This window comes from Esox lucius, chromosome 13 (genome assembly GCF_011004845.1).
Source record: "Esox lucius isolate fEsoLuc1 chromosome 13, fEsoLuc1.pri, whole genome shotgun sequence".
Taxonomy (NCBI): domain Eukaryota; kingdom Metazoa; phylum Chordata; class Actinopteri; order Esociformes; family Esocidae; genus Esox; species Esox lucius.
Window position 1 is genome coordinate 26,576,344 of NC_047581.1, and position 13,227 is coordinate 26,589,570.

Below are 13,227 nucleotides of genomic sequence, written 5' to 3' on the forward strand. Positions count from 1 at the left end.
TGTATGTTACGCAAGAAAGCCTGCCGATTTCCCATGATCCTTTTCGATATTTTCTGATAATTTTTCATATTCTATCTCTGTATTAAAAAGCTTAATATTTTATTTAAAATTACGTATTTGCGAAATCATTAACAAAAGCAGATACTATGACTGTACAAACAACAATTTTGTAATGTCATACCGTTAGTTACAATTGCATGTGTCCTGTCACGTACATAGGACTAACGCAGTCATTAACATCCGGGCATTCGGAAGGCTTGTTAACTAGGCTACTAGCAGAGAACGCTGTTTCTCCATTATCGCCTAGGGGAAAGTCCCCGGACACGCGGCAGAAAGTGCCCTGCTTGATTGCAGTTACGTGGCTTGTGCGTTACTATCTGTAGCTGAGATGTTCTGATGAACTGAGCTTGGTACTCACAGGTCTCCTTTGTCAGTGCGAAAGTCATGCAAGTGCTAACGCATCAACAGAACGGGGCTTATTCTCAGAATGCTCATTTTTTCCGGAGGTAGCACCCTTGTTTACTTAAATGAAATTAACATGGAAGTTGGTATAGGAGAAGGCTCTGATAACTATCGTTCCACCATCTTCGCCATCATGCTGTGAATAGGGCAATCAAATCTATTTAGAAAGTGGCAATTGTGGGATGGGAACGTGGCTAAGCAACCAAATTCCACATAATTATTTGTCTTTGTCATCATGCAGTTATTTATGGGTTAGGATTAGTTGTATCATAATCAATGGTGTAGTGGGGAAAATGGCCGAACTATAAATTCCAGCGAGCGATCGAGATAACTCCAGCAACCTGGTGTTCCTTTTTTGTAATTTTCAAGTTAATTTGATTTTGCGTTCCATACACACCTGAAATAAAATGCTAATGTATTAACAGTTCCGCTCCCAAGTGGCGCAGTGAGCACTAAGGCAGCTGTAATTGCGTCCATGGAGTCAAGAAAAAGTAAAAGGTCCAAACATTTTATTTGATTATAATACTGCAGTTGTATTTTCCTTCCCACTGACTCTGAATGATTCCTTTGTTTGGTTTCTAACAGAACCTCCATCACATGCCCTACCCATTTTTATATGGCTATAGTTATGCTCTTGGTGATCAGACCAGAAGTGCGATTTCAAGCAATACTGTTATTCATGAACAAGCTAACCAACACATGACGCCATTGCAAAATGATACTGAAAGGGTAAGTATAACACCACATTGAATTGGTTTGTTTGGAGATTCTTTGGGTTTTGCTAAATTAAAAAAATTTATCATAAAATAATAGCCTCACATAAACTGGGCTGCAATCTGGTAAGACTGTCACAATGTGTTCATTTAGGGGCAGAGAGGAAAGGTGGCTGATTAACGTGGCTCTGGCTTGGAATGGCCCAGTGACCTTAATAATATCAATGTCATCTTTAAGTGAGGGTTTTCAGGCATATACAGTGGATATAAAAAGTCTACACACCCCTGTTAAAATTCCAGGTTCTTATGATGTAAAACAATGAGACAGAGATAAATCATGTCAGAACTATTTCCACCTTTAATGTGACTTATAATGTGAACAATTCAATTGAAAAATAAAATGAAATCCTTGAGGGGAAAAAATTAAAAACTCACAATAACCTGGTTGCATAAGTGTGCACACCCTTAAACGAATGCTTTGTTGAAGCACCTTTTGATTTTATTACAGCACTCAGTCTTTTTGGGTAGGAGTCTATTAGCATAGCACATCTTGACGTGACAATATTTGCCCACTCTTCTTTGCAAAAGCGCTCCAAATCTGTCAGATTGTGAGGACATCTCCTGTGCACAGCCCTCTTCAGATCACCCCACAGATGTTCAATTGGATTCAGGAACGGGCTCTGGCTGGGCCATTCCAAAACGTTAATCTTCTTCTGGTGAAGCCGTGCTTTTGTGGATTTGGATGTGTGTTTTGGATCATTGTTGTGCTGAAAGGTGAACTTCCTTTTCAGCTTTCTAACGGAAGCCTGAAGGTTCGTTAGACCTTCAAAATTGTCTGGTATTTGGAACTGTTCATAATTCCCTCCACCCGGACTAAGGCCCCGGTTCCAGCTGAAGAAAAACAGCCCCAAAGCATGATGCTGCCACCACCATGCTTCACTGTGGGTATGGTGTTCTTTGGGTGATGTGCAGTGTTGTTTTTGCGCCAAACATACCTTTTGCAACCTTGGTTTCATCAGACCATAACACATTTTCCCATGTGCTTTTGGGAGACTTGATGTTTGTTTTTGCAAACTTCAACCGGGCTTGGATGTTTTTCTTTGTAAGAAAAGGCTTCCGTCTTGCCACCCTACCCCACAGCCCATTCATATGAAGAATACAGGAGATTGTTGTCACATGTAGCACCCAGCCAGTACTTGCCAGGAATTCCTGCAGTTCCTTTAATGTTGCTGTAGGCCTCTTGGAAGCTTCCATGACCAGCTTTCTTCTCGTCCTTTCATTATTCTGAACACAGCCACACCCCCAGTTATTAGAGGGTGTGCACACTTATGCAACCAGGTTATTGTAAGATTTTTATTTTTCATTTTTCCCCTTCGAAGATTTCAGTTTGTTTTTCAATTGAATTGTTCACATTATAGGTCACATTAAAAGTGGAAAAGGTTCTGACATGATTTATCTTTATCTTTAAACCTGGCATTTTAACAAGGGTGTGTATACTTTTTATATACACTGTATCTTTTCAAGGGCCCAGGATTCTTGTGGATGGCCCTCTTTAGGAGACTGACATTTTGTGCTGATTGTAAACACACATAAGAATAGATACAGTTGTGCTCAAAAGTTTGCATACCCTTGGAGAATTGATAATATATATACCATTTGTAAAGAAAACATGAATGAACAGGCAAAACACTTGTCTTTAATTTCTTATGGGATTCACATTCAGCTGTAGGTCATAACAAAATGTTACAATCATAAAACAAATAATGGCAACAAAGAAAAAAATGAACTGACCCCAAAAGTCTCCTTAGCCCTAGTTCTTAACACTGTGTATTGCCCCCTTTAGCATCAATGACAGCATGCATCAACATCATCATTTTTTTTCTTCTTCCGCTTATCCGGGGCCGGGTCACGGGGGCAGCAGTCTAAGCAGAGATGCCCAGACTTCCCTCTCCCTAGACACTTCCTCCAGCTCTTCCGGGGGGACACCGAGGCGTTCCCAGGCCAGCCGGGAGACATAGTCCCTCCAGCATGTCCTAGGTCTTCCCCGGGGTCTCCTCCCGGTGGGACGGGCCCGGAACACCTTCCCGGGAAGGCGTTCCAGAGGCATCCGAAACAGATGCCCAAGCCACCTCAGCTGACCCTTCTCGATGTGGAGGAGCAGCGGCTCTACTCTGAGCTTCTCCCGGGTGACCAAGCTTTTCACCCTATCTCTAAGGGATCGCCCAGCCACCCTGCAGAGAAAGCTCATTTCGGCCACCTGTATCCGGGATCTTGTCCTTTCGGTCATGACCCAAAGCTCATGACCATAGGTGAGAGTAGGAATGTAGATTGACCGGTATATCGAGAGCTTCGCCTTGCGGCTCAGCTCTTTCTTCACCACGACAGACCGATACATCGACCGCATTACTGCAGAAGCTGCACCGATCCGTCTGTCAATCTCCCGTTCCATCCTTCCCTCACTCGTGAACAAGACCCCTAGATACTCAAACTCCTTCACTTGAGGCAGGCACTCTCCACCAACCTGAAGTGGGCAAGCCACCCTTTTCCGACTGAGGACCATAGCCTCGGATTTGGAGGTACTGATTCTCATCCTCACCGCTTCACACTCGGCTGCAAACCGTCCCAGTGCATGCTGAAGTTCCTGGTTTGAAGGGGCCAACATGACAACATCATCCACAAAGAACAGAGACGAAATTGTGTGGTCCCCAAACCTGACAACCTCCGGCCCCTGGTTGCGCCTAAAAATTCTGTCCATAAAAATTACGAACAGAACCGGCGAGCATGCAGTCTTTTATAATAGTAGTTATGAGGTCCCTGAATCCTTGCAGGTGGCTTTGTTGACCCTTCTCCAAACATAGCACTTATGGTTGTGACCATAAAGCTTTATTTTGGTCTCGTTACTCCATATTACAGTGTGCCAGAAGCTGTGAGGCGTGTCAAGGTGTTGTTGGGCATATTGTAACCAGGCTTTTTTGTGGCATTGGCGCAGTAAATGCTTCTTTCTGGCAACTCGACCATGCAGCTTGTTTTTGTTCAAGTATTGTCGTATTGCGCTCCTTGAAACAACCACACCGTCTTTTTCCAGAGCAGCCTGTATTTCTCCTCAGGATACCTGTGGGTTTTTCTTTGTATCCTGAACAATTCTTATGGCCGTTTTGGCTGAAATCTTACTTGGTCTACTTGACCTTGGCTTGGTGAACTCCAAACTGAATGTCAGAATGGGAAAGAAAGGTGATTTAAGCAATTTTGAGCGTGGCATGGTTGTTGGTGCCAGACGGGCCGGTCTGAGTATTTCACAATCTGCTCAGTTACTGGGATTTTCACGCACAACCATTTCTAGGGTTTACAAAGAATGGTGTGAAAAGGGAAAAACATCCAGTATGCGGCAGTCCTGTGGGCGAAAATGCCTTGATGATGCTAGAGGTCAGAGGAGAATGGGCTGACTGATTCAAGCTGATAGAAGAGCAACTTTGACTGAAATAACCACTCGTTACAACCGAGGTATGCAGCAAAGCATTTGTGAAGCCACAACACGCACAACCTTGAGGCGGATGGGCTACAACAGCAGAAGACCCCACCGGGTACCACTCATCTCCACTACAAATAGGAAAAAGAGGCTACAATTTGCACAAGCTCACCAAAATTGGACAGTTGAAGACTGGAAGAATGTTGCCTAGTCTGATGAGTCTCGATTTCTGTTGAGACATTCAGATGGTAGAGTCAGAATTTGGCATAAACAGAATGAGAACACGGATCCATCATGCCTTGTTACCACTGTGCAGGCTGGTGGTGGTGGTGTAATGGTGTGGGGGATGTTTTCTTGGCACACTTTAGGCCCCTTAGTGCCAATTGGGCATCGTTTAAATGCCACGGCCTACCTGAGCATTGTTTCTGACCATGTCCATCCCTTTATGACCCCCATGTACCCATCCTCTGATGGCTACTTCCAGCAGGATAATGCACCATGTCACAAAGCTCGAATCATTTCAAATTGGTTTCTTGAACATGACAATGAGTTCACTGTACTGAAATGGCCCCCACAGTCACCAGATCTCAACCCAATAGAGCATCTTTGGGATGTGGTGGAACGGGAGCTTTGTGCCCTGGATGTGCATCCCACAAATCTCCATCAACTGCAAGATGCTATCCTATCAATATGGGCCAACATTTCTAAAGAATGCTTTCAGCACCTTGTTGAATCAATGCCACGTAGAATTAAGGCAGTTCTGAAGGTGAAAGGGGGTCAAACACAGTATTAGTATGGTGTTCCTAATAATCCTTTAGGTGAGTGTATAAACCAAATCTTTAATTGAGGTTTAACCTATATATGGTAAAAACAAGAGAAAAGTTGCAGGCTTGGACAAAAAAACATCAGTATCTAGGAGTTCATTGTGTTTTTTCCTGTGTTACAAATGCTAAATAGGCCTACCACAATACCTTTTTGATTTTTCAACTGTCAGTTTTGCAAAAAAACTACCTTTTTCCATATTTCCCAGTGCAGAAGTTGCCTACGTATAGTTTGTTTGTGTTTTATGTTGAGATAAACATGTAAGTATGATGATATGTTTGTGTTTCCCAACCGCAATATATGTAAATGCAATCGTCACCAATTCAAATAGTATTACAGCTACAGTGAATTTGAATATCATTTTCTGTATACTAATTATGCTTCTAATTATTATAAACAGGATGTAGCATTTAGCAATCACTTCTTCTAAACCTAAAAATGACAACTTCTAAATGCCATGCAGTAAAAACAGCCAAATATTTTCAAATCTTATTTGACAGAAAATGTTTTATTCTGTATGGGACCACAGAAAGTGCAGAGCAAATGGTACACTAGTCAAGACCAAAATCTCTAAAGATGTCTAACACTTATAAAACAAGATGAAACTGGTTCTGTTTAGTACTTTCTATGCTCTAAATTGTCCATTGTATTGAAAGACCTACTTAGTCAGAGTTTTATGCACTAACTATTTAAATGTTTTACTTTGAGTATTTACCCTTCCATTTTGCCTGAATAAAGCTTTGTAATAAAGCTATCTACTTACATCCATTTCTCCTGGTGTTTTTTCCATGACACAACTCTACCACAAAACTGGAAGGGACAATTACTAAAAAAATTGAATAATTCATTAGTAGTAGGTTTGCCATTAATCAAAGACCAGAGATGGAACAAAATAGTTTTATACACATAGTATCATTTTTAAAATGTATCTGTTTCTATTATGGTCAAAAGGTTTGTCAGCTAGGCATCATAAAATTCAACACAGTTCATTGATACCATGGCATCGGTTCTATGAAGGGATGAATAAGACAGTGGGCACATCCATACACCCTTTTTAATTTAAGCTGTTATATAGAGTACCTGCTTATAAAATAATAATGAATGTATGGGCAATGAACAGTGTGGCCTGGGCAGACTCTACTTTGAGGAGTCATTAGATCATCTCTTCTGGTACTCTCCATTGGTGGCTTGTTTCTGGGACCAGGTCCAGGATTGGTTATTATATCAAAATATCAGAGTGCAGTTTTACATGCAAACTGTACAGTTGAGAGAATTGAGGAACCACTGTAACAGGAAATGTCATAATCCTCTTCGGTGCATTTACGTCAGAAATGTTGCATATGAGGAGGCTTATTTCAGAATGGTGGTGTACTGGGTATCCTGAGATTTGATTTGTAGGACTTAGGAATGTTTCATTTGATATCTGGGTGATGGGAGCGATTGCCCAACATTTATGAAAATCCATCGCTAAAGTGAACTTGAGGGAAATGTTCAACTGCGGACTGCATTCTCAAACAATAGGTGTTTGTAGCAATGTACATATAGTAGCTTTTTGGTTTTCTTCTGTCTTCAGAGTGGACAGTTTGCCTGAATACACTACTCTTTAATTGACATTCCACTCCCTGTACTTCATGTCATGTGCTAAAACTTGAGAATGCCGAGGAGTGGCATGTAATGGAATGTTAGTTAAAGAGGCTGATATTTGGACGGGGAGGGTCGGGGGTTAAAAAGCAAAGTATATCTTTATATACTGCTACTTTTAATTGAAAGTAAATAACAAAGGGAGTTAGACATTATGCAAACGTGATTGTTCATCTGGTATTATATATACGTAATTTCAAAGCTGTTATTATTAGTGCATTGGAACTCTGTATCAATATGATACTGAAATGAAATAACACTAGTTGGTCAATAACAGGCAAGTGTGTACAGACTTGACAAGTCCTCGTAGGAAACACATTAACTGTGTTTCACAGAGGGGTTGTCAACAGCGTTGTCCTTGGACCATCATCTCCTTTGGAAGCTTTCCTCTTCTCTACAGACTGGAACTCTGTATAGATCTCCAGGAAGGTTTTGTTCTTTGTCTCTGGGACTATCATAAATATGTATACAGCCACTAAGACACAAATAACCAAGAACCCCAGGAAACAGTACTGCTGGAGCTTAGTCTGTGGAGGTGAAAGAGAAGACCAAATCATTCTAGAACCAGCATTCAAAACAGCCACCTCTCCTAATTCCATTTCAGTTGACAGTATAGACATCAAACTGCTCTAGAATTGTATAACAGTTAACAGTTTAAACCTACCACAATGAATGGAAACACCATGCCAATCAAGAAGAAGCTGAGCCAGTTCACAGTTCCGCTGATCATGTACGCAGCAGGCCGTGACGTTTGAGTGAATAACTCTGTGGTTAAAATATTTGTCACACCACCTAGAAAATACAATAAAAACAATTAATAATATATATATATATATATATATATATATATATATATATATACAGTATATATATATGTATGTATAGATAATTTGATTATAAATAATATTGATGCCATATCATACAGTACTGGCAGATATAAAAGTATGTTCATAACCTGGTCCCAAGCCAAAGCTGAGAATGAAAGCAAAGATGCATCCCATACTAAGATAAGGTATCCATGGGCCTGCTTCCTGCATGCATAGAAACAACAAAACAATATTGATAATAAACATGAATTAGCGTACTCAAATTGTCTGACCAAGCTTTGTGGGTTGCCAGCGCAAATATTTGAAAAAGGTATATATATATTTTTCATGTAATCACACATACTATTACTGACGTTATAGAAGTCAGTACTGCACTTAAACTTAATCAACCATAATGTATTTAAGTACATTTACTTTTACCCTGATTACAACATTCAAACAAAATGGAATGGTTAGGTGAAAGATGCTTTACTTGGAAGGTGAGAGTCAGAGTGAAAAAAATACACCAGATAGCCATAAGTGTGTAGCCTCCAATTATAAGCACTTTTCGTCCCAGAGATTCAATCAGCATGCCCTGAAAGAAAAAAGCATTTCACATGACATACCAGCAGACAAACCGTATGAGTTGGAAAACCCAACCATATTCTCATCAAAGCTAACATCTCACCACAAGCATGTTAATTAAATATTAAACCAATAAGTCATAACAAAGCACCAGTATTCTCAATGAGAACAGTATTATGGGATGACAATAGTATTCTGAGGAAATTAGCAATCAATCATGCAGAAAAGAGGATTCTAAAGACTCAACAATCTATGGTAAGACGTTGTGTCGCGTGACATTTACAATCTGCATTGTAAATACCTTCAGTATATTCATCATACTATGAGGAACATGTTATACTCACACAGGTGAGGGCAGTGAGGCATTCACAGGCTCCGGTGCCTACAGTTACATAGGGTATGTTAACGGCTGGTATTCCTGCCTCCTCAAACACATAATCTGCATAGAAATAAATCTGACCCAGAGAAAAAGAGAAAGAAAGTCAGAGAGACAAATGAAACACAGGGGCATTACTCAGTACTCCTGAAGCTAACTGCAAACACAACATATGTAACCTCTAATCTCTACCCAAATCGCAACCTTATTAACGGTTTTGCGGGTGGAATGTTGTAGTTTCTCTGGTGATTTATGGTTGCTATAATTAACGCTGGAGCCCGGAGGAGACAGGGGCTCGTGTTTGGTGATTAGTTCTGCCGCTGACTTACAGCATTGATCCCGTTGAGCTGCTGGGCGGCGTTGATCAGGATGATGGTTATGACTTGCCAGCGGAGGCTGCGGTCCATGAACAGCTCCCAGGGCTTCTTGGGTTTGATCCCCAGGGCACTGATCCTTTCCCTCTCCATGTCCTCCCTCTCCGAGTCAAAGTTATTTGTGCCGTGGAGCTGCTTCATCGCTGTCCGCGAGACACAAGACACAGCTTATTACCCCTGTCACCCCGCTCATTCAGCCAGACAGACACAGTTATGTATTACCCCTGTCGCCCCGCTCATTCAGCCAGACAGACACAGTCATGTATTACCCCTGTCGCCCCCCTCATTCAGCCAGACAGACACAGTTAGGTTTTACCCCTGTCACCCCGCTCATTCAGCCAGACAGACACAGTTATGTATTACCCCTGTCGCCCCGCTCATTCAGCCAGACAGACACAGTCATGTATTACCCCTGTCGCCCCCCTCATTCAGCCAGACAGACACAGTTAGGTTTTACCCCTGTCGCCCCCCTCATTCAGCCAGACAGACACAGTTAGGTTTTACCCCTGTCACCCCGCTCATTCAGCCAGACAGACACAGTTGGAAACACAGTAATGGTTCTTCGATAATCAAGGGTTGTGTGTCTAATGGGAGACAGTGCCTGCTGTTATAGGGTTCAAAGCAGTCATGTGCTTGACCCTGTATTTTCTGAAGGGGAAGGATTTTTACAGTTGATTGTTCCAAGCCTTCTGATCTCAGATCAAGGTTGAATGATTGCCCCCCCCCCCCCCCAGACCGGACTCATGTTCTCCATGTCAAATCAATATTCAGGGAAAGATTTTTGAGATCAAGGATAGGTTATAACATGGTTTACACACTTTGATCCTACTTTTTATCAGATGCTGTATTTGCTATGGTTTTCAACAAAACTAAAGTTCTTTTTTAGACACGGTGTCAAGTGACAGTCAGGAGGCTCTCCCCTCATAGAAGAGAAGACCTGGTAGAACTGTGACTTAAATGAATACCCTTTCTACATCCAAGGTCATCTCCTCTGTCAATCAGCAAGTAGCGAGGGCTCTCTGGGAACCAGGGCAGTATGAGGAGCTGCAGAATCGCTGGGATGCAGGTGGTGGACAGCAGAATGGGCCAGTACTCATCTTTACCCAGCAGTTCACTGCAGGATCAAAGGCTCTTGTTATGGTAACACAAAAATCATCACGCAACATTTCTCACATTCACAGTAGTTTGTAAGGCATTAGGTCATGCTCAAGGATAATCTGAACTTACTTAAGCCCCATCACCTGTCCGGTCAAGATTCCTCCCGTTATGAAGATCGAGGTCCCCATTGCCATCGAGCCACGAAGCGCCCGTGGGGCAATTTCTCCCAGGTACTGCGGCTGAACGCAGATGCCAATGCCTGCCAATCAGCCGACTGTTAAAGTGTGGCACATTGACCTGAAACACTTCAAACTGCTGGTGTCAACCCTTCGCTTAGATATCCGGCTGACATATTTACCCGCATTTACTCCAGTGAAAAAACGTCCAATGATGAGCAGTTCAAATATACCAGTGGGGTAGCTAAGGCCCATCAGCAGAGCAGCCAGTAAGGCAAATGCGTTGTTCATCATCAGTGTCCCTTTTCTGTGACAGAGACAATACAATAACATGTATGGCTTTGACTGGTGATAAAACAAGTGGACAAAATACTAAATTGGCATAATAAGACATTTATAGTAATTATTAGCGAAACATTCAGTTATACCTTCCAAATCTAATGGCCAGTGTTCCACCTGTAGTTGCTCCAACCAATCCACCTATTGTGAAAATGGACACAATACTAGACCACAGTAGAGTGAGGTGTTTTTCTGAGATGTCCTCGTTATAGCGTTCCCGCCACGTTTGGTTGATGAAATTCTGTACAGGCTGGACAAGAGAAGTGCCACAAAAACACTATTGAAAAGTATGTGCACGGCCCACAGCTGATTATGTCATCATCATTTGTGTGATTTGAGTGGGAATTTTAAATTTACATTGATATTTTAGCAAATATGTTTAATAAGCACAGCCATATTTTAATGAGAAATGTACCAGTCACATAACAGTTGCACAACAAGGACGCTGACATGGAAGAATAAACGCGTTTTCACACTTAACATGCCAGTTTTGCGTGCTTGTTGATGTTTAGTCATGATTCTCTTGTAGTGTGACCCCTGAGTTATATACAGGGCTACATGTGATTGTGACTTTTAATTTAACTTATCGGTATTGATCAATAAAGACACAATACAAATGATTAACTCAATGTCATTATTATAATATAATTAATTAAATTACACATAAACATTTCCTCTTTATCTATCTACAAACTTCACTGCAAACATCAGTTTTTTTCCTCAAATGTAAGCTTTGGACACAATTATGAGTCAACGTCATTATGTGGGTTTGAGTTTTCGTGAATAATAAATTTAAAAAGTAATTTATTTCACTGGGCAGTTAGTTTAATTTAGCAAATATTCATTTATTAAATGATATCAATATTATATTTTATATATATATATATATATATATATATATATATATATATATATATAAAATGTAATATAATATTAAAATTGTATTACTTTGAACTTGAACTTTGAATAATGTCTTACCTTAGTGGGGGCATTGATGATTGAAATATTATAACCATATTGAAAGGTCCCTCCAATGCAAGCTGCACAAACTGCCAGTAGAATAGATTTGTTTGGAAACTGAAACCGAAGACACACATATTAGTGGTTTAGCACACTATTCCCTTGATTATACACCAGAAAGGTTACGACTCCAACAACAAGATCCTAAGCAGGATCATATTCAGCCATTGCTGTTAAAGCTATAAACGTTCAGAAGACACAAATACAGTATTGATCTACGGTAAGGCTTGTGTTAACTATTCATCACCCACGTGCAGACAATGGTTTCTTTAGAAACATTTACAATATTTTGAGGCCCTTCTTCGCAGATAAAGGAAACTAAAAATAGTTTCAAGCAAGAAATATAGTACAGGCCTATATTTGTATGTATTAATGAATGATTAAATGATAGCACTTAATTCACAATAACAACAACAACAATACACTGATAATAGGCTTCATTGTTATTACTGTGTTATCAGTGTTTTCATTGTTATAATTATAATTTTTCTTCATAAGCTTCTTGTTCTTCTATTAAATTATTCTTATACGTACCTTTTTTTTCTCTTTTGTTTCTGTGATTCCTTGAAGCAAAGGCTGATATTCCATATTTCCTTTAGGCATTTTTAGTCTTGTTTTTTGTTTATATTTATGTAAGCTACAACTTCTGCTCTAGCAAAAAGTGAAATATTTGCTCTCTCCCAGTGTACTCATCCTCACGTTGAGTGTTTTCCCAGGATGTGGTCGAAATGCTCAGTAAATATAATGAAAGAAATACAATTGATCAGTTGTTCTATGGATGACCCATTCACTCGTCTGAGCATGAAATTACTTTACAGACTTTGCTTTTTCTGGGAAGGAAAGTCTGCACTCTTTAGTCACAGTAACTACTGAAAATTACCTGAACGGCATTTCTCCCATTGGTTACAGATAGGCTTAATCCATTCTGTGCGAAAATAGTATTCAGAAATTAGGCTATTTTCCCCTTTGTCATTGTATTAGTGTAGCAAAAAAATCCTTAGGCCTACCTCTTTCTTTAATTCTGCATGCTCTTCATTGTTATCCATGTTCAATTTCATTCATTGAGACCAAAAAAATTTAAAAGCTAAATATATTCTTGAAGAGAAGAAAGATAGTTGCAAGATACTAAACCTAGACCAGTTAGGGTCGGGTCGCACATGAACGCACACTGGAGTCATAGGTGTATTTCCATGGTACCCTAGGCTGTTTAATTAACTCTTGACAGCACACATCCACCCTTTGCTCTTGCCACCCTTAGGATTATGCACTAATTTGGCATCAATCTGATGTGGAAATTGCACCATCGGTTGAGGTTGACTTATAATAACAATCAGGATTTACTGAAAGTA

At 40.4% G+C, this 13,227-nt stretch overlaps 1 protein-coding gene across 2 annotated transcripts; it reads right to left on the bottom strand.

Annotated features, from left to right (window-relative positions):
• Positions 1 to 5,950: 5,950 nt before the first annotated feature.
• slc2a11b (solute carrier family 2 member 11b) lies at positions 5,951 to 13,076 on the bottom strand. Of its 2 annotated transcripts, none has more exons than XM_020052292.2 (12): positions 12,886 to 13,076; positions 11,837 to 11,935; positions 10,948 to 11,108; positions 10,702 to 10,826; positions 10,473 to 10,602; positions 10,211 to 10,359; positions 9,201 to 9,388; positions 8,840 to 8,950; positions 8,404 to 8,505; positions 8,060 to 8,135; positions 7,769 to 7,896; positions 5,951 to 7,631 (listed from the first exon to the last, which is right to left on the bottom strand). In XM_020052292.2, the coding sequence occupies exons 1-12, from the start codon at positions 12,934 to 12,936 to the stop codon at positions 7,434 to 7,436; spliced, it is 1,518 nt and encodes a 505-aa protein (XP_019907851.2). In that variant the 5' UTR covers positions 12,937 to 13,076; the 3' UTR covers positions 5,951 to 7,433. The 2 variants fall into 2 exon arrangements, with proteins under 2 accessions (XP_019907851.2, XP_010875034.2); XM_010876732.4 differs by lacking the exon at positions 12,886 to 13,076 and adding an exon at positions 12,413 to 12,865.
• Between the last annotated feature and the right edge of the window lie 151 nt (positions 13,077 to 13,227).